The 21,546-nt window shown below is 47.0% G+C and overlaps 1 protein-coding gene across 4 annotated transcripts in view; it reads right to left on the bottom strand.

Moving 5' to 3' along the window:
- OXSR1 (oxidative stress responsive kinase 1) overlaps window positions 1-21,546 on the bottom strand; it is a 122,805-nt gene that overhangs the window by 78,891 nt on the left and 22,368 nt on the right. For 3 of the 4 annotated variants that reach the window (XM_034759917.1, XM_034759919.1, XM_034759918.1), the window contains one exon: window positions 9,996-10,108. In XM_034759917.1, coding sequence (XP_034615808.1) covers window positions 9,996-10,108 — 113 coding nt within the window. Of the gene's footprint in view, window positions 1-9,995; window positions 10,109-11,398; window positions 11,523-21,546 lie in introns of those variants that run through there. The other variant, XM_034759916.1, reaches the window with a different exon arrangement.

Below are 21,546 nucleotides of genomic sequence, written 5' to 3'. Positions count from 1 at the left end.
TGAGCACTTGGAAGCTTTTGAAACGCCAATAAAAATACTACAAACTATAATTTAGAATCATAATAGACATTAAATAGACACCTTATGTAAAACGCCTCAATGGAAGACCGGGAATAGCATTTTGTTAATTTTGAAAGTGGGTCTACTCACCCACTGATGTCGGACTCAGATTTGAGTTAGCTGGAGTGGAGATGTGGGAAGCTGGTAGGCCAAACTTCTGACCCACCAGCTGAATGTGATTGCAGGCATATGTATGTATGTTAAATGTATTTTCCTCTGGAAGAATTTTGCTCCTTAAAACACTGAGCGCAGGATCCTGGTAAATTTAGTTTTCCTTTCTACACGTTAACTCAATAGACACGGTATGGGGGAAAGCACTGTGTTTACACACAGATACCTATGATTTCTGAGAAAACCAGAGTGCTGTTTACTTACTGAAGAGTCAAAACCAATGCAATACAAATCTATTCCAATGAGGCAAGCCTTATTTGGGCAGCCCAGTCCTGCGACCAGAAGATCTGCGATAAGCAAAAGTATGTTCAGATGTGGCCAACGACACTGCCCTGAGTATTGAGGGGAGAGTTCTCCTCCTTTAGTTGAAATCAAGGCATGTGTTAACCTTTAGAAAACCTCCTTGGTTTTGCTCCATAAAACATTTATACATAATAACTGCCTCAGAAGTCACAAGAGGCCATAGCCCTTCAACTTTTCTATTTAAGTTGAGGCTATGAATTGATAACATGAATGCACTTTTTTTTTTTTAAAGAAATCTTAAATCAATTTTCCCTGTATCCTAATCAAACGGGATAAGAGCACAATATCAAAAAATGGAGGGCAGATACGGAAGCCAGGACCTGTTTTAATCAGAGTTATCAAAATTAGCCTGTGGAACTCATTACCACATGATATCATTAAAGCAAAGAGCTTGGAAAGATTTAAAAAGGATTAGACATTTATATGGAAAACAAGAACATCCAGAGCTACATTAGTAAGGATGAAACAAAATTTGGAAAGGATATAACTCTTCGTGCTTCAGGGGTTAAGTCAATATGAAGGGATGGGAAGAAACTGCTCCTATGGGAAATCATTGCACGTATGTCCACTTTGGCACGTTTTGCACCTTCCTCTGAAGATACTAGTACTGGCCACTCTCAAAGACTGGATACTAGGCTAGGTGGACCACTGGGCTGATCCAGTGTGGCAATTCACATGTTCCTATATGTTACTCAGCTATTAACTCACTGCACAGTCTTGAGAAAAATCACTCAACATCTGCTTCCATTCTCCTCAGTTGCAAACTCAGGACCACACTTGTGTTGTCAGGATTGATGTTTGTAAAGTCCGTTGAAGATAGAACGCAGTAAATGCAAGAATACTAAGAGCGTTTTCCAGCTGGCCAATCTCAACCTTTATGCCCACTGCCACCTCCTATGTCAACTAGATTGCCGCATCCTTCCTTTGGATTCCCAATACTGTTCACCATGGGGACAGAAATGGATGTAGATTTACATGCACACTCTGAATCAGCTTAAATTAGACAAGTTATTGCCTTGTAAATAATTCTTATGGGCATTTTCTTTATTAATATACCATTTTGTCTGGATCAATAGAACAGGAGCAAGTGGACTACAGTTTTCTTTTAGAGGCCAGGCTTCCACATTCCCTCAGGAATCCATGTCCAAATTGAACTATAGCATGATCAGTAAAGTAATTAAGACTGCTCAGCTTCAGCTCTGATATTCACGTACTTAGGAATGATATGGCAGAGCATTGCAGTAGCCTTAAGGTTTCCATTTTCTGTTAGGTGAGGTCCCGTCACATGAGAGATTTAAATCAATCACATACCAACTCTGGTTATTTGGTATGTCAAGTTATACATTTACATTTCAGAATCTGAAATGCTTTGAGGGTTTTGTAACTTCCCCCCCCAATCACCCAACTTAAGAGATATTTCCAGTTTCTATAAACTATCAGAAAATAAGAGTCCCAGTAAGGAAATGGACAGTGATGAGACATCTGTGCTGATCCTACTGGATCAGTCTGCTGCTTTGATTCTAGCCACCATCTGGTATTGTTAACCCACATGTGGGACACAGGAATTGGCCTACCAGACCAGATGTTTATCTAGTCCAGTATCCTGCCTGACAGTAGCCAATGCCAGATCCTTCAAAAGACGGCATAAGAAACCCAATAATGGGCAATTGTAGAACAAGGAATCCTTGTGACACCTTAGAGCAGGCCTGCACAACATGCGGCCCGGGGGCCACATGCGGCCCGCGTGGGCTCATTGTGCAGCCCACGGGGGTTGAGTAGATGGGCTCACTGTGCGGCCCGCGGGCGGAGGGGGAGGGGGGGAGAGCTGAGTAGACAAGTGGCGGGTGAGGGAGGGGGGCTGAGTAGGTGAGCGAGCGGGCAGTGGCAGGGAATGAGTAGGCGATCCAGGAGGGTGGAGGGCTGAGGAGGCGAGTGGGCGGGCAGTGGCGGGGGGTGAGTAGGCGAGCCGGGGCAAGGGAGCTGAGGAGGCGAGTGGTGATTTGGTTGCTGACCTGTTCTACTGATCTGGTCTTGCTTCCATCCCCTCTCCCAGGGCTGGCTCCAGGCACCAGCAAAACAAGCAGGTGCTTGGGGCGGCACATTTCTAGGGGCGGCATTCTGGCACCGGCCATCATAGATGCCGACTCCGGGGCATGGGAAAAAAGTGCCCTCGCTGCCCCAGTTCGCCTCCGCTCCGCCTCCACCTGCTCCCCTGAGCGCGCCACCACCACTCCGCTTCTTCTCCCTCCCTACCAGGCTTGCTGCGCGTGAAACAGCTGTTTTGCGCAGCAAGGCTGGGAGGGAGGAGAAGCCAAGCGGCGGGGCACTCGGGGGAGGCGGCGGAGGTGAGCTGGAGCGGAGAGTGGCTCCTCTACCCCGCCGTTACTTCCTGCACTCCCCACCTTAGCTCACCTCCGCTCCGCCTACTCCCCTGAATGCGCCGCTGCTCCGCTTCTCCCCCCTCCCTCCCAGGCTTGCCACGTGCGAAACCGCTATTTCGCGCAGCAAGGCTGGGAGGGAGGAGAAGCCGAGCGGCGGGCGCTCGGGGGAGGCGGTGGTGGTGGAGCGGAGGTGAGCTGGAGTGGGGAGCGGTTCCTCTAACCCCCCCATTACTTCCTGCGCCCCCCCACCCTAGCTCACCTCTGCTCCACCTGCTACCCTGAACGCGCTGCTGCTCCGCTTCTCCACTCTCCCTCGCCTGAGAGGGACGGGGGAGAAGCAGAGCGGCGGCATGCCCGGGGGAGCAGGCGGAGTGGAGGTGAGCTAGGACGGGACGTCACGGGGGGCCCGTAGGCAGCAATGGAGGCGAGAAATGCGGCACGCCAGGGGAGGGGGCAGTGCTGGGGATTTGGGGAAGGGGTTCGGAAGGGGTGGAGTTGGGGTGGGGCCGGGGGCACGAAAAAGAAAGGGGGACGCGGCCAAAAAATTTTTTTGCTTGGGGCAGCAAAAATCCTAGAGCTGGCTCTGCCCTCTCCAAGCGTTGCAGCTGTCCAGAAGTGCCTGCCTTCCACGCCTTCCTCATTCACTCAACAGGGCAATCGATTACAAAGTGGGGGGGGAAGATCTTATTCTACTTCTAGCAAAAAGACATTTTTCTTTTACCTTAATTATACTACCTTAGGGGCCGCTATAAAATATTACCGAGGTTCAATACTGCTGTTTCGGTGGGGCGGCGCTGGGGAAGAGGGTTTAATTCCGTGGAGCAGATGGCGCGCGGGGAGGGGGGGGGTTCGGCGGCGCTGGGGGGGTTGTTTCCGTGGGGTGGGCAGTGCTAGGGGGGGGGATGGTGTGTCAGGGGGGGCTAGGGGGGGCTGGGGGGGGTTGGCGGCTCTTGGGGTGGTTCCGGCCCTCAGTTGTTTTCTTTGGAGTAATATGGCCCTCGCTGCTTTACGAGTTGTGCAGGCCTGCCTTAGAGACTAAAATTGATTTGGGCATAAGCTTTCATGGGCTTGAACCCACTTCATCAGATGCATGAAGTGAAAAATACAGAAGCAGGTATAAATACATGAAAGGATGGGGGTTGCTTTATCAAGTGTGAGGTCAGTCTAACAAGATAAATCAATTAACAGCACGATACCAAGGGAGGAAAAATAACTTCTGAAGTGGTAAGAGAGTGGCCTGTTACAGACAGTTGACAAGAAGGTGTGAGTAACAGTAGGGAGAAATTAGTATTGGGGAAATTAAGTTTAGGTTTTGAAATGACCCAACCACTCCCAATCTTTATTCAGGCCTAATCTGATGGTATCCAGTCTGCAAATTAATTCCAGTTCTGCAGCTTCACGTTGGAGTCTGTTTTTAAAGGGTTTTTTTGGTTGAAGAATTGCTACTTTTAGGTCTGTTATTGAATGACCAGAGAGACTGAAGTGTTCTCCTACTGGTTTTTGAATGTTATAATTCCTGATGTCAGATTTGTGTCCATTTATTCTTTTGCGTAGAGACTGTCCAGTTTGACCAATGTACATGGCAGAAGGGCATTGCTGGCACACAATGGCATATGAACAGTGTGCCCGTGGGGGAAATTTTCTGACCAACCCGGGGGAGTTAGCAATTGGTTATACCTTAAGGGATTATAAATTCTCATGTCTTAACCTTGGATATTCTCATCCATGCGTCTGATTTTCTTTTATTTTTAATCTTTCACAGCTCTTGATCTCAGTATTTTGTGGCAGCAGATGCCACAAGTTAATTTTGTGGAGTGTAAAGATATTTTATCAGGTTTAAACCTCTTGAAAATCACTGCAATTGACTGTCTGATTGCTTTAGTATTACAAGAAGAGGCAAACAGGCAACCTAGTTTACATTTTTCTTAGTTATTGATTATTTATAATCTCTGTCATGCCCAGTCTACTCCATCACCTTGCTGAACTAGACAGACCCAGCCATTTCAGTCTCTTCACATGGAAACCATTCCACGTCTCTGATCATTTGTCATCTGTTTCTAAACCTATTCCATTTTTGTGATCTGCAACCTAGAAATCCATGGAATCAACTTTCTGAAAGTCATGACAGGCAGCTGCTTCCACTCGGTAGGAACCCTATTTGGAGTTCCAAAAGCTTAATGATTTCCCCTCTGTTGTTCAACTTTTAGGCTAACTATTAGAGGACATTAAGCAGACAATCCATTTCACTCAGCTACCCCAACATCGGGGGGGGAGGGGCCGCAAGAACCAAACAACTGGATGAAAGTTAACTGGCTTACATTTAACTTAAGGAAGATGGAGATGATGCTGGTGAGTATAGGGGACTAATTAACGCATTCTAGATTGTTAGCTCTTCTGAACAATAATGTGGCTTTTTACTGTTTGTATAAGGTCCGAGACATGACACTAGTAGAAACAGTTAGAATCCATGACCATTCCCTCAGGATAGCCATCAACGTGATCGACAAGGAGATGCCTGCTCCAGGAGCCACTCAACTCAGCTTGGCACTTGGAAACCAGGTTGCATCATTGGCCAGAAATGCCTACCCCACCTCAAAATGGCACCCATTCCTGGAGGGCAAAGGCCTTGTTACTGGTGAATCTCTCTGCACCACACCGCGAGTGCTATGATCAACAGGGACAATGAAGCTGGAGGAGGCAAGGTGCACACAGGAGGTGGAGGAAAGACATTCACAGTGAACAATGTCCAGCTTGAAATCCTCTGCAGCAGGAAACAGTAACCTTTAATAAAACTGTCAAAAGCACCTAAGTCACTTAGCAGCCTAAGTCCCGTTCACCTTCAGTGATACCTAGACTCCTAAGTCACTTGTGAAAATAAGACATGGCTCAGACTTAGGTGTTTTTGAAAACTGTACCCAATTTTTCCTTCCAAGTGCAATGGTGGACAACACACTGCCTGACATTTCCCCTACACACATTCCTTCCACAAGTACTGTGGCAAAAGGTGATTTGAAAAACCATGAAAAATTACTTTGAAATCCTCTGGCAAAATATGCTCTATAAGTGCAAAGCCCCCAACCCTGCTGGGGAAAGTGAGCTGGCAGTGGTTTCTCCACAACCCCGCAGGACAGCAGAAAAACAGGAAACAGGCCCCAGGCACCCTGGTTTCATTCCCTGCTTTTGCCACAGACATCTAGTAGTTGCTCTGCTCCTGTATATTTTCTTTGTGGCAGTTATCACTTTTTCTGCTGAATAGCCAAGGTGTCCTTGGGTTACTTGGTGCATATTTCCATACTAATCCCTAGCATGGTACGGCTGGTCTTCTAAAATTAACACAGCTACAACGTATGAAAATATATTCCATTGCCTTCATCTAGAAACACACATCTGTTAATTATAAAACACATGACTATTACAAACAGCTTCCAAAACACCACATGGTGAGGGTTACACCAGGACACCCACATGGCTCAAATGTATTTTGAGACATGAGGATCAAGGTCAAGTACCTTCAACCAGCCAAGTCATACCACTAGTCTTGCTTAGCCATCTCTCTCCTGAAAGGATCCACCAAGATGAAGGATTTTTCCCAGCCTCCCTTTCACTTAACCCATTTTCAAAACCCTATGTCACACACACCAGCTCCTACAGTCTAAATCAGTGATTCTCAAACTTTTGTATTGTGACCTTTTCACACAGCAAACCTCTGAGTGCAACCCTCCTTATAAATGAAAAACACTTTTTAAAATATTTAGCACTATTATAAATGCTGGAGGCTGACAGCTTGCGACCCACTACGTAATAACCTCGCAACCCTATGAAGGGTTATGACGTCCAGTTTGAGAATCCCTGGCCTAAATGAAGCTCCTCCCAGAGTTCATGACCTTCACTTGATTCAAGTGACAGTGTTAGAGAGCAACGTAAGATTTCTCCCTACCCCTCTCCCCCACAATCCCAGGACTCAGCATGTTAGTTCTGCAGAAGTCCCAGCCCCCTACTGTCCAAAAGTTTGAAACAAATCTCATTCACATCCAAAATGAGCGTACGGCCCCTCGGATCCATGCAATTTTACCCCCTTTACCAAACAGACTCGGGATAAATACTTCCCACTCACCCCAAAACAATAATCCCCCCAAAATGCCCATTGGTCTGAAGTGATGTAGGGAATTAGAGTTGACTAAGCCCCATGTGTCATTTTCTGTCCCAGCTCATGATGAGTGGGCAGTGTTTTATTACACAAAAGAAGGATTTTGCTGCCAGAGGACAGAATGGAATGTTTGTTGTAAGCTGGCTATTATGCTTGGAGTCCCTGATCAGCACAACAGAGGGATAATGGATCTAGTAAAGCACACTAGTTTATGTTTATAATGGCGTGATATAGGGGTATACGATACACCAGCGACCATTTCTGGCATTTCTCTTTCAAAATATTTATTCTTGGATTCCATTTTGGCCTCGTCAAAACAAGGTTTTAAAAAACCCTATAAATACAAGGATGAGTATTGCAGAACTAGACAGGTTTCAAAAAAGGGCTATTTTCACCCAACTAGAGACACTTTAAAGGGTCCCTATTTTCAGAGCATATTGAGCACCACCTTCTGAACAAATCATGTGTCTCCAGTTGGGTGGCAAAAAACACTAATTAGTTCTGCTCATTCAAGCCTCACTGTGTTAAACAGAAACCATCCTCACACATGCTATTTCATTGCCATGATTGAGGGACAGAGAACTCTGACCATATGTTATTCTGAAATTAACACTAAGAGATTTATTGTTCTCAGTTGGGAAATCAATATTTCTTTTGCTATCTCATGCTTCTTTTGTTCTCGGCCAAATTACTGACATAACCATACTGGAGCAGCAGACAACTTCAAGCACATGGCTGTTTTCATTGGCAGTATCCAAATTACTGTCCATCAGACCCCCTTTAATACATATTGTATTGATTATTATAATCAAGTCACTAGGCTTTAGAACTAAAGAAAGTACATCTGCACACAGTGCACAGTCAACCTGTGGAACTCATTGCCAGGGGATATTGTGAAAGTATAACAGGGTCCAACGGAGAATTACATAAATTCATGGAGAACAGGTCCATCAATGGCTATTAGCCAAGATGGTCAGGGATGCAACCCCATGCTCTGGGTGTCCATAAGCCTTCAATTGCCAGAAACTAGGACTGGATGAGAGGGGATGTATCACTCAAAATTTCCCTGTTCTGTTCATTCCCTCTGAAGCATGTGGCACGGGCCACTGTTGGAAGGCAGGGCAAGATGGACCATAGGTCTGACCCAGTATGGCTGTTCTTATGTTCTGATTTAACCTGCAAGAGTCTACTTTTCAGTTTACTGGTGCAGAAAGACACCCTTTGATTCATGTCTTTAACCCAAGTATCTGCCCAAGAGATTATTCCTGTATGTTTTATTTTTAAAATGATCATGGTTTAGAGTCATCCTAAAACATGACTTGACATTTCTTCTTCACAGCAGCCTGTAATCAAGCCTGCAGAAGGGGCCAGCACTGAATCATGTCACATAATTGGGACTTCATGAAAGAAGAAAGCAGCTATTCATTCTAGTCCTATTCATTATGAGATAAAATGGAGGTAATTTTGAAGAATGGGTCAGCTGGAGATTAAGATATGTAATTAGGGGACATTTTTATCTAAAATTACATGCCAACTCTCTACTGCAGAGCTTTCTGAATATAAGCCTTTTAGCTGAAATTGGCAATTACTCAAATACTGATCTCAGTTTTAGTTTGTGGTAAATCAGTTAGGAATATAGTGAGGACAGGGGACCACAAACTACACCGAAGGCATTAAAATTGTGGCAGGATAGGTTGTCAAGAGGAAAGATGACGATTATGGAAGGGAAGAGAGATCCGGATCCCCCTAGACTAGCTAGAGCCATAATGGTGTTTAGATACACTTGGTCAGAGACAGAGCTTAAAACTCCTACAGATATGTTAAAAATAACTGCACTTGTATAGCACCTTTCCCCCCCCCCCCTCTACAAGTACAGATTTACAACACTTGAGAGTCTGGCAAGTATTGGAGCTCAGAACTTAAAGTGCTTTGCCCAAATTTGTACAGCGAGAGCTAGAAACAGAACCCAGAAGTCTTGGCTCCCAATCCTGTGTTCTAATCACCGGCCACCAAACCACATTGCCTGTTAGAGAGAAGCATCATCATGAAGAGTACTTCTGGCTGATGGTTAAGTCTACTATTACTGGCTGTCAGGACACAAAGGGAGGGACACCCTGATCAGGACTCAAGTTATAATCCCCTCCCCCACTCCGCATAAAAAGGAGAGAATATTTATTATAAAAAAAGCTTATCTTGGCTGGCTTGTTTTAGTATTAGATTACGTAATACGAGGTGGGGGAGGGGGAATAGCTGTTACTGAAGGGAATGTACATGGCCAGAAAGCGAGCCCACCACCATGCACACTACAGCAAAGGGGGAATAACCATGAATTATAACAGCAGCCTGATGGAATCAGCAGTTCAAATATTAAAGGGTTTTTGGTTAGCCAGCATGTAATGGGAGTAATGTAATGCTACTACTACATCTGCCCTGAACAGAGCTGGTGGTGTTATTTACAGGGCTACTAGCTGCCAGAAAACCTGCTACTAGTTGAGAATGAGAGAATGTGAAGGACTGGGGGGAAGTGGAGGAATATTCACATATAAGTAATGAATCCCACAGTATCTCCTACAAGAGTAATTATGTCCCCTTCATTTTGGTTCAGATTGTAGAGCCCTCGAAAAACACTGGCTGAGTCCTTACTCATGTGCATTTAGTCCCATTCAAATCAGTGGGGCTACCTGAGTAAATGCCTGCAGTGTGAATAAGGCCTCCATAATCTGACCCGTTGGGTCTTTGGTCACACGTGTCCGACATTTGGGATCTTATGGGTGCATCTTTGAACCATGCAACCACAAAGGGGGAGGGAGGGCTCATTCTCCTCATGATCATAACTTTCCAAGAAAGGTTGGTTAAAGGCACCTCAGAGCTGAGCAGGAGACTATGCTAACTGGAGCAGAGTTTTCCCAAACAAAATGTATATAATTGCGTACCAGGAGTTCATCCATGCTGGTCTGACATTTCTCGAGATTGATCCGTTTAATTGCCACTTTCTCTTTTTTCGGGATACAATAGGCTGCTTGCACCACAGCTGTTGCTCCACTCCCTGGAGGGAAAGAGAAACAAACAGTTAACACCTGCTCTTGTAAGACTGTTGCAGGAAGGTAGAGAATTTGGAGAAACCAATATTACAAATGCTGGTGGCTGCTAATTGCAAAGCTGGGTGAAGGCCTGAGGAATCCAATCCCTTTAAAAAGGGAAAGTTCGACCATACTAAGTTCTGCACAGCTCAGCAAGCCAAATAGAATGCATCTATTGAAGCACTAAGTTAGCAGAACAGAAACAATGCAGATCTTTATGAGAGATCATCAGAACTGGGCAAACAAAATATGAGCTAAATCTTACTCTTACTTACTCAGACAGTCCCATTGAAGTCAACAGGACTATTTGGGTAAATGAGAAGCACGGGATTTGACCCGATTGATTTGGGAGGTGTGGGGGGAGGAGTAACATGACTAAAGTAAGTCTTTAACCTGATGCATCTATCCTAACCTTTCAAAAACAAAACTGTGCTACCTGTTTTGCTACCAACATAGGTTATAACTAAAAAAAACACTGGAAAAAGTCTAAATAGCTTTTCACATTCCCCTCAGTTTGGGCAATGAAGATGCATTAATTGGCTTCATTCAGATCCATTCTTCATGTGTTCAACTCCAGGTCTCTCATACTAGCACAATACCTCAATGCCCAACTCATTTCCCTCGATCCTTAAAACCAGCATCGTCTTTTCCCTTTTCCAGCTTTCAGACGTTTTCCCTCTCCACCAAGGTCCCAAAAGAGATGGGGATCCTGGGCTGAGACGGCAGGGATAGCTCTCAGTAGCTTTCTCCCATTACTGTTGCTCTGTGCAGCGAAACCGCAGGAAGTCCGGAGGGAAGCAGCGAGAGCTGGCAGCTGCAGACTGCCCAGCGGTGGCAGAGAGCTGTCTCCCAGCAGAGGAAGGCTAGGAAGTTACGAACGGCCTGCAGTCATCTAAACTCTGCCTCAGGACAAATCCATTGGTACAAAGGACACTTGGCATCTCCAATTTAAAAGCAGCTTCCAAAAGGCCTCAGCTATGCCATTTATCATTTATACACACCTCCTTTCCCAAGCTAAGTCATCCTAGGGTTTGCAAACTCTCTTCCGCATTCTGAGCCCCCCCCCCCCCCGATGCACACCCCACTCTGATCGTTTTTTGTTGCCCATCTCTGGGTCACTGCTATTCCTACCATGTCTAAGAAAAGGCAACAATGCAGCATTTGAGGAGAAGATACAAACTCAAGCTAATGTCTCTGTTCTAAACACAGTCTAGCAACACGGTCATTCACAAAGATAATGCACATAGCTCTCAAACCTTTAAGAAATTGAATTAGGCTGGCAGGTAGGAAGGAAGAGGCACTGGTGTTAATTTTTCCTGTTTGCTTGGCTGCTTCATTGCCGACAGAAGAGCTAGAAGCTTCCATTTTTAATACCACAAAATCCACCCCATTGTTCTCTGACACCGTTCAAGCACAGTTGGCTTTGTCTCCCTCCATTTTTATTTATTTGAATTAATGAGCTGTATAGAAAGAGAACAAGGGGAGAGCTTGACAGTGCAATTTTTAAACAAAGGCTATTGAAGCTGTACACAAATGGCTAACGTCAATATTTTCCTTACAGCAAGTCTTATAAGACCAGAGGCAAATCTTTAAATAAAAGCATTGGTGGAGAACGAAGCTTTAGGAAGACAGCTGTGATCAAAGTTTGACAAATAACACCTTGAAGACCCAACCCAATGGCTTCACTCTTCAGATTCTCTCTTCCAGTATCTAGCAGACTGGAAATGCGAGATGCCCCTTTTTCTTTATATGGTGTGGTACGTGTACTCTGTACAATGGGTATACTTTGCTAGCTGAGTGCTTACAGCAGGGCAGTCTATTTTTTCCCCCCCAAGGTCCACATTTCTTGGTCAAGGTATAGTAAAGGTCCAGACTCCAGAGAAAATAATAAAAAACCCACCAATAAAAAGATTTCGAGGTCCATTCAAAAGCATCTGGCGGTCCGGATTTGACCCACAGTCTGCCTACTGACTACCACCGGTTAGTCTAAAGGCGGTGGAATGCAGAACACAAGAGTCCATGGTCATTACAGCTGGACGGTATCATGCAGCAGCTAGCTTGTGAGAAGTTTTGAGGAAGAGGTCCATTTATTTGCAGACATTCATTAATTCACAGACTGTTCCTAGCACAGAGGACACCATGAAAGCTGCCAGGAGACGCTTGGGTGGAGCACAGGGAGAGGGGGAAGGGGAAGGGTAAGAAGAACTGCCATATTAGCATGAATCCCTATCATCCAGTGCTTCAAACATGAAGCTGAGGAACAGAATCAGGGGATGAACTTGGCGGAGGGGGCATGGAGAATCATGGAATCAGAAAAGAGGAGACATGCTTAGAGATGCAGGAGAGGAAGGCCATGACAGCTGTGGCGTTGGCTGGACTAGAGGGAGAAGGGATGTGACGGTGGGGAGCTGTCAGGAGTCAGATACAGCTAAATTTTCTCAACCTAATTACTGCGTGACAGGCTTGCAAGATGTAACCACTGTGTTAAAACCGGACACGATTACTATGCCTGCATAGTACTGTGCTCAGGTTATATTCATGCTGAATTCTGATTTTCATTGAGGGGCTCATTGTGACTCCTTACACTTGAGAAGTCGGTCAGGTTTACTGGCTTTATTTTAAGTCTGCTTCTTTAGATTTTAAGACTGCTCTTCTTGAGAAGCAAACTGAAAATACAACAAACTCACTCAAGATGAAAGGAGCAGAACACACAGAAGTGACAACAAAGGCAAGGAAAGTGCCGTGTTGGCATTTCCTCGTACTCCCATTCTCCCTAGTGAAGCATCTTTTCAGCGTTACACAACAAAGCACTTTTGTGCCTTCACTGTTCCTTTAGCAAGTCCAAAGTTCTGGACAAGATTTTCTTGCTGGCTTCTTGCATATTAGAAATACAAGTGTCTTGACTTCAAGTCCTCCAGTAAAGAACAAAAATCACAGCTGAAGTTAGGGTATGTCTACACTGGCAGAGTTACAGCGTCGCTCAGAGCGCGCTGAAGGGAAACTGCTGTTGTGTGTTCACGCTGTCAGCTGCCTGTGAGATAGCATGTTCACACTTGTGGCACTTGCAGCAGTACTCGAAGAAGTGCACTCTGGGCAGCTATCCCACAGAGCATCTCTTCCTCTTCTGCCGCTAAGAGTTGTAGGAAGGCAGAGGGGGTTGCGGGGCATCCTGGGTCCTGTCCCAATGCCCCGTGATGCACTGCTTTGCATCCCAGCAATCCCTGTGCTTCTGTCCACATTTGGCGCCATCTTTCAACAGTCTGTGTACTGCATGCTCTACCTCTTCAGTCTGCAAGAATGGAGCCCGCCCTGTTGACCAATATGCTGCTCGCTCTCGCTAACACATCACAAGTGGCAGTGGAGTTATTCCTTAAACTACAAAGGCAAGAGGAGTGCGACATTGATCTCACCACACGTAGTAGCTACGACACGAGATTGCTTGTGGCATTCATGGAGGTGCTGACCACAGTGGAACACCGCTTTTGGGCTCGGGAAACAAGTACTGAGTGGTGGGATCACATAGTCATGACCATCTGGAATGACGAGCAGTGGCTGCAGAACTTTCTGATGAGGAAAACCACATTCATGGGACTCTGAGCTTGTCCCAGCCCTATGGTGCAAGAACACGAGAATGAGAGCTGCCCTGCCGTTGGAGAAGTGTGTGGTGATTGCACTATGGAAGCTGGCTACTCCAGACTGCTACTGATCTGTCGCTAACCAGTGCGGAGTGAGAAAGTCGACTATTGGACTCATGTTGACGGAAGTGTGCAGGACCATTAATCGCATCATGCACCGAAAGACCATGACTCTGGACAACGTGCATGACATTGTAGATGGCTTTGCACAAACGGGCTTCCCTAACTGCGGTGGGGCGATAGATGGCAAGCATATTCCATTTCTGGCACCAGACCACCTAGCCACCAAGTACATCAATCACATGAGGAATTTCTCAATGGTTCTCCAGGCACTTGTGGATCACCGTAGGCATTTCACGGACATTAACGCAGGCTGGTCCAGAAAGGTGCATGATGCACACATCTTTCAGAACACTGGCCTGTTCAGGAAGCTGCAAGCAGGAACTTTCTTCCAAGACCAGAAGATCACCATATGGGAAGTCGAAATGCACACTGTGATCCTGGAAGACGCTGCCTACCCCTTAATGCCGTGGCTTATGAAGCCATACATGGGGCACCTTGACAGCAGCAAGGAGCGGTTCAACAACAAGCTGAGCAAGTGCAGAATGATTGTTGAGTGTGCATGGGAGGCTGAACCTGGCCGATGACAATATTCCTATGCTTATAGCCGCGTGCTGTACACTCCATAATATTTGTGAAGTGAAGGGTGAAAGCTTCACTCAAGGCTGGACCACTAAGGTTCAGCGCTTGGAGGCTGAATTTGAAGAGCCAGAAACCAGGGTTATTAGAGGGGCGCAGCGCGGGGCCGTAAGGATCAGGGATACCTTGAGGCAGCAATTTTAAGCTGAAAGCCACTAATATTTGTTGCTACGCTCAGGAGTGCAGTGCTTGTAATGCTAGGAGGGGATAGTGCATAGTCTGCACCAATCACAATCAAGGTTTAAGAAAACTGCTTGTTGCTTTGCAGGGCTTTGTTTGCATTCAATTAACGGAATAAAGATTGCTTTCAAACCAAAACAATTCTTTTATTAAAAAAAGAACAACTGGAGGGGAGAGACAAACGAAAAAATACCTTGGCAGTGAGGGGGATCAGGGAAGAGAGGGTCCCAGGAAGAGGTGGGGTCCCAGGATGGCTAAAGATTTGCGTATGTCCAGGGATCAGATCAAACCTTCTCCTTTGGAGTACAGTGCAGCCGGTACTGTACTTCAGCAGGGCTAAACTGCAAAGGGATGGGTGTTGAGTGCAGTGGGCACTGGGAGTCCGCAGTGCTGGACTGACATGGGAGGAGTGGAATGCAGTGATTACAGACTGGAGCCAGGAGGTTGACAAGAGTGTGTTGGAGGTGTCGGGGGGGGGGGGTGAGAGAAGAGGGCTCATGGGAAAGAGTTTTGTGACAGCGGCTGCAGAGGAGGGCAAGCGCGGAGCTGATCGGTTTGCAGTGCTAGTAACACCTGGAGCATGTCCGCTTGGTGCTCCATAACGTTTAAGAGCTGCTCCATGGCTTCATTCTGGCATGCCACATTCTCCTTTCAGTCCCTCTTCTCATTGTCCTGCCACTCCTTCAATTCTTGTTTTTCAGCCGGGGAGTGCACCAGGACATCACACAGAAAGTCCTCTTTTGTTCTTCGTGGCTGCTTTCTAATTCTGTGTAGCTGTTCAGCCAGTGATAACGAAGAGGGAGGCTGGGCTCCCAAGGTCTTATCTGTAACACCAAAACGCAACATTTTACAGAAGCAGTATTGTTTGCAACTCAGAGACCACTGATTTAAAACACAGCCACTATTCACATACCTATCACTAACTGGCTAACCCCAGGCAAGCACACATGAGCCACAAGACCCCCAAAAAGGTGAGTAACCACAGAGGCAGAGAAAATCCGTGTTCCAGGACCGTACTGTACACTGGGCACGTGGCTCTTGGGGAGAGCCAGCACTGTGTGTGTGTGGGGGGGGGAGGCGCCTTATAATCATTCCTGTCCCCATGCATTCCACAGGAGGTGATCATTATGGACGATATCTCGCTGCTGAGGGTGAGCAGGGAATCAAGGAAGGGTCTTCTCCAAGACTGCAGCTTCCACCCTGGCCCTTATGTGGCTCGCCTGTGTGCAGCAATGGTGTCCTCCACCGTGACAGCAGAGTGGCACAGGAAAGTTACCCTTAATGGGGCAAGAAACAAAGCAGCTCTGCCAAAGAACCTGTGGCAGCAGATTGCCCAGTATCTCCATGAGAGTTTCGTGGAGATCTCGGAGGCAGATTCCCATGAAGTGAGGGAGTCAATCAACACACTGTTCTGCCACTCAGACTAGGCATGTGGCGGTACACGCATCATACAGACACAAGCCTGCTTTCTACAATCCCCCTGCCCCCAACAACTCACTTCAGTGATTCCCAAAATCAAAGCCACTTACCAGGGGTCTCCTCTCCTGTTTGCGCTTTGCCAAGCTCTGACAGCTGTGACTGGCTAGCCTCTTCCGGGGTAGAGAAGAGTTCCTGGATGCATGCATCTCTGAACTCCGAATCGTCCTCTGCCTGTGGGTCCCCCTCCAAATCCCCATCCAAGAATTCCTCCTCCTGGCTCGGTCCACTTTCGACTGGCATGCAAGCCACCGAAGTATCCACAGTGGCCTTCGCAGTGGAGGCGGGGTGGCCACCAAGTATAGCGTCCAGCTCTTTGCAGAACCGGCAGCTCGTGGGTGCAGCACCGGAGTAGCGGTTTGCCTCCCGCGTCTTGTGGTAGACGTTCCGCAGCTCCTTCATTTTGACAGTGCACTGTGTCCCAGTCATGGCCCCCTTCTATCACGCATCGTGAAATCTGTCTGTAGGTATCATAATTCCTACAGCTGGAGTGTAGTGGGACTGGACCGCCTCCTCTCCCCAAATGCTGATGAGGTCCAGCAGCTCAGCATTGCTCCAAGCAGGGGATCGCCTGGTACATGGAACAGGCAAGGTCACCTGGAAAGATGTGCTGAGACCACTGCACACATCACCAAGCAAGCAGGAAGGGAGCTTTCAAAATTCCCAAAGAATTTAAGGGGTGGGGCTCACAGTTGGTCACCTTAGGGCAGGGCAGTAGAGTTCAAACCAATGACCCAGAGAGGCGCGAACAGGCATTGTGGAACACCTCCCGGAGGCCAATTGCAGCGCTGTAATTGACCAGGGTGTCTGCACTGGCACTGCAGTGCTGTAGCCCCGGCGCAGAAAGCTCTACGCCTCTCGTCAGGGTGGCTTTTTTACAGCGCTGCAACAGCGCCGTTTCTGCGCACTAAGTGGCTTGGCAACGTGTACACCTCAGGAGTTACAACACAGAAAGCTGCTTTACTGCATAGATACTTACCAGTGTAGACAAGGCCTCCGACTCTACCCGAGTCAATCCCAACATTGCACTGTATATCCCACCATGGTTACCGCACAGCTCCCCGACACTCTTCACTGGGACTGGCAGAATTGCCGATGTTTCAGAACATGTTACAACCGTAAGCCCAGTTCTCCAGTGAAAAGAGTCAAAGCTAGGGTTGCCATATTTTGAGTGTCCAAAAGGAGGACACTCCACGGGGCCCCAGCCCCGCCCCAACTCCACCCCTTCCCCAAAGTCCCCACCACAACTCCGCCCCCTCCCCTGCTTCCTGCGAACATTAGATTCGCGGGAAGCCTGAAGCAGGTAAAGGAGGGATGGGGGGAGGAGGCGCGGCCCAGTCTGGCCCCCCCGGCATCTCCAACCTGGGTCGGCTCGGGCCCTGGGATGCCGGCCCCCGGCCCGGCCCCCAGCCCCGCCCGGCCCCGCATGTCCTGATTTTCCCGGACATGTCCGGCTTTTTGGGATTTCCCCCCGGACGGGGATTTGGAGCCCAAAAAGCCGGACATGTCCGGGAAAATCCGGACGTATGCTAACCCTAGTCAAAGCCCATGTGATGCTGTATGGAATCTGGGGGACATCTGAGGATATTATGATTATTAATATTGAAAATTGCAATGAGTTATTTCAGATAGGCCATGTAGGGTATCTGCAATAACGTTATAATTTGCTAGATATGATCATCTAATTTATGTGTTTATATCACCTTTGTATTATGAGTTATAGATATGTCTGTATTTCAAACTTGTGCTATGCTTCTGGGTGACATCCCTAGACAGTTTGGCATCAGCACTGCCTAGCCTGCTTGATGGCCCATTAAGGACCATCATCTATATAACTGACCCATTGAGAGAAGGCAGATACACCTCAAGACTCAGCAAGGCATGCAGGGACATACCTATGGACAGAAATCTCAGGCTTTCAAGCCATGTCTTTGAAACAAAGGAAGCACAGGCCACACGGCAAAAGACTATAAAAGCCAGCTGCTGCTTCTCCATTTTGTCTTCAATCCTGCTTCTTAACTCTGGAGGAACTTTCCTACAAACTGAAGCTCTGAACAAAGGACTAAATGACCCGTCCAAGCTGTGAATGTGTTCCAGAGACACTTTCAAGCCAGCAAACTCACCAATACTGCTAGGAACCTGATATACGGACGTTGAAGTCTTTGTATGTATGTGACTGTTTTACCATTTAACACCTCTTCTTGTTCTTTTCTCTTTATAATAAACCTTTAGTTTTAGACAGCAAAGGATTGTCTGGCAGCGTGGTATTTTGGGTAAGATCCAAACCTATACTGACCTGGTAATGTGGCTGACCCTTTGGGGTCAGAAGAACATTTTGTATATGTGAGAAGAGTTTTTAAAATAACTTCTCACTGTACTGGATCTAGGTGGTGATTGGGAGCCAGAGACTGGAATGCAATAAAGGAGGCTGTGTGATTTCTTTTTTGCTTCTTGATAACCAGTGTGGGGGATCAGAAGCACAGTTTGTGACTGGCTGGGGAGTTTAACTTCAGTGTTACCCACCAGTCTTGGGAGTATCCGCTCTCCCTTTTGCAGCCTTCCCTGACCCTGGCATTTCCAGTGAGGTCTGTCCCTGGCATCACGGGTCACAGCCCAATGTAATAAAGAAGCAGGAAAAAGCTACTGTGGTTTGCATTTCCTCTTTAAGCCATTTTACCAAAAACTCTGGATGCAGACTAGCCAAAGGCTAAACCATGTATGCAACTATTCTCCCAGCCAGTGTCTGACCGGACAGTAAGCTCTTCAGGATAGACACCATCTCTCAGTGTGTGTTTGTTCAGTACCTAGTCCAATAGAGACCTGGGGTCTTATTGGAATCGGACAGTGAAAAGCCAAATAGCTTTCAGAGGCCAGGCAGGAAGGGAATCCTCTAAATTCAGGACTCAAAGTATAATTCCCTGCTGCTCTCCCTGCTAAGACACCACCTGCTCTTCTGCTACCCCCACCCCAATATTCCTTGCTTCTCCTCTTTTCAGCTCCCAATATAGCAGTTAATTATAGAGAAACAATGAAATATCAAAAGCATATCAAGCAAGGTTTAAGCCAAGCTGCACTAGGATGTGCCACAAGTGGAGTTGTTCTTTGGTAACTGCAGCAGCATGCCATACTTTAGAGACTGAACAAAGACAGGTTTCCAGGCTCCTCCAGAGAGTAATGAAAACATAGCTGCAATTCCTGAAGTGGCTTTGTTGCTATGTGATTTACTTGTGAAATTCCTTGGGGGTGGGGGAAGGAGGAGAGAGGGGAAGACAAGAGTCTTAAAGCTGTGGATCAAGGTTAATGCAACGCAATATATTTAGCAAATGATCCTGCAAGCTACAGATATGGAGGAAGGGAGGCTCAGGAGAGGTGACATTGCCTGGCTGGGAAGTTACTGAACATTTAGAACCAGGAAAGAGTTTTGTTTTTTTTTTGCGGGGGTGGGAGGGAGGGAATTTCCATGGCTGTCCGTTACAAATCCCAGACTGGCTAATACTCCAATCCCTTTATGTACGGTCTCACAACAGGTCCACTCCAGCCCTTTCAATGGGCATCAGTCTATCGTGAGGAGATCTTACTGCTGAATCCCATGTGCAGCTAAGGTGCCCAGTTTTGCGTAGTCCCTAATCACTGTTGCTAGCTCTGGGTCACTCAGGCACATTCCCCAGGAGCAGACCGCATGTCTGACACCCATTTTTAGCAGCAAAACCCAGAGTCCACCATCTAGGCCCTGGAACCAGTGCCACAGCACCCCCACACCCACAGGTGCTTAAACACATTGTCTCCCTCCCTGCCCCGACAACCTCATTGTGGAAGCTCTAGTTTCTAGTTAACCCAATCAGGGACAATGTGGCAGTAGAACAAGGAAAAAACAGGCTTAGCAAGGAATTTCTTAAACACATACACTTTATTTTTAAAGAGCACAAGAGAGTTATAGATCTATGGAACTCCTGAACGCAATTCCCTCCAGTCTATTCTCACCTCTTTTGTAAGTGTCTAGGGAGCTGGCTACACTCGGGACTTCACAGCACTGCCGCGGCAGCGCGAGTGTAGTCACGCCACTAGCGCTGCGAGAGGAGTAGCGTCCAGCGCTGCAGGCACTGATTACACTGGCGCTTTACAGCGCTGTACTCGCTGAGCTCAGGGGGGTGTTTTTTCACACCCCTGAGCACAGCAAGTTGCAGTGTTGTACAGCGCCAGTATAGCCAAAGCCTACGTTTGGTCCAAGTCCATAGGGGACGTGAAATTCCTCCTACCTCCATTCCCTCCAGCTTGTCCTCTGTTTCCGGTGAAGAAATGGACCCCCTTGCTCACATAAACAGCCTCTTTTTAAAAACCATTGTCACCTTTTTAGTCAGGTGAAGAAACTGCAGCTCTCCCAGCCATGTGCTTAGATCAGGGAGCAGAGGGTGATTGGGTGTTCCAGCTTCTCTGTGAAGAGACCATTCAAAGTCAAAGGCCCTACAGTACTTGCAAGTGACCCCATTGTTCACACAGTGGAGCAACAGCCAACGTTGATGGCCCTTGACTGCTCTGTCACAGCTTTCCAGTCTCTCCACTCTCTGCCTGTCAAATTCATGCTACAAAATGGCTGATTAACCCACAACGATGGTTATAGTTACAAGTGGTGTTCATAAAATCAAATGAATTCATAATTGGACACAGACATTTTCCAAATGGTCACAAAGGGCTTGAGAAATTCACTCAGCCATGGGGAGGAGGAAGTTGTCCAGGGCCATCAACTTCTAGAGAACGTAAGCTCTCATTTATAAAACAAAGTCTCTAGCACCTATGATTGCAAGGATAGCTTCCACTCAGGAACACAGTAACTGATGCAGTGCTACGATCCTGACTCAGCAGAAAGATAGCTCCCTTGCCTGCCTTTGCTGCTGCTTGGATCTCACCCAAGCTTGCAGCACTGCCCTGAACTGTCTGTTCTTGTTGCTGCTATTGGGAACCCTGGGAGCAGCAGTGAAACCAGCAAGAAGCAGGTCAATTTCATTCCGCAGCTGCTTGGGAAGCTATGAGGACTAGGTGAGAGGCAGACAGTGGAGCCAATCCCTGGGAGAGGCTGACAAACAAGAGGCTGGAAGAGCCCACCACCACCCTCATTGCAATGATGAGTGTTGGGAGTGGGGGATTAAAGTGAGCAATGTTTCCCACATAGCAGTCAGAGGCATGCAGACTTCACATTTATCCAACACCTACCTGCTAAAAAAAGAGATGGAGCCCCGCAAACAATGGCCACCATTCACAATCCCAATGTTCTTCCCTTTTCTAGCAGTCATGAGAGGATGGGACACATCTGGCTTCAAAATGGGCATTGCCCTTAATCTTAGCCCTCTGCTGTCTGTGACAATCTGAGGAAGCTATGTACAAGTTATGAATTCTGCTTGATTTTATGAACTTGGTGT

This window comes from Trachemys scripta, chromosome 2, assembly GCF_013100865.1.
Source record: "Trachemys scripta elegans isolate TJP31775 chromosome 2, CAS_Tse_1.0, whole genome shotgun sequence".
NCBI lineage: Eukaryota > Metazoa > Chordata > Testudines > Emydidae > Trachemys > Trachemys scripta.
The sequence above is the reverse complement of the archived record's forward strand: the minus strand, read 5'-3'. Positions and strand labels throughout refer to the sequence as shown.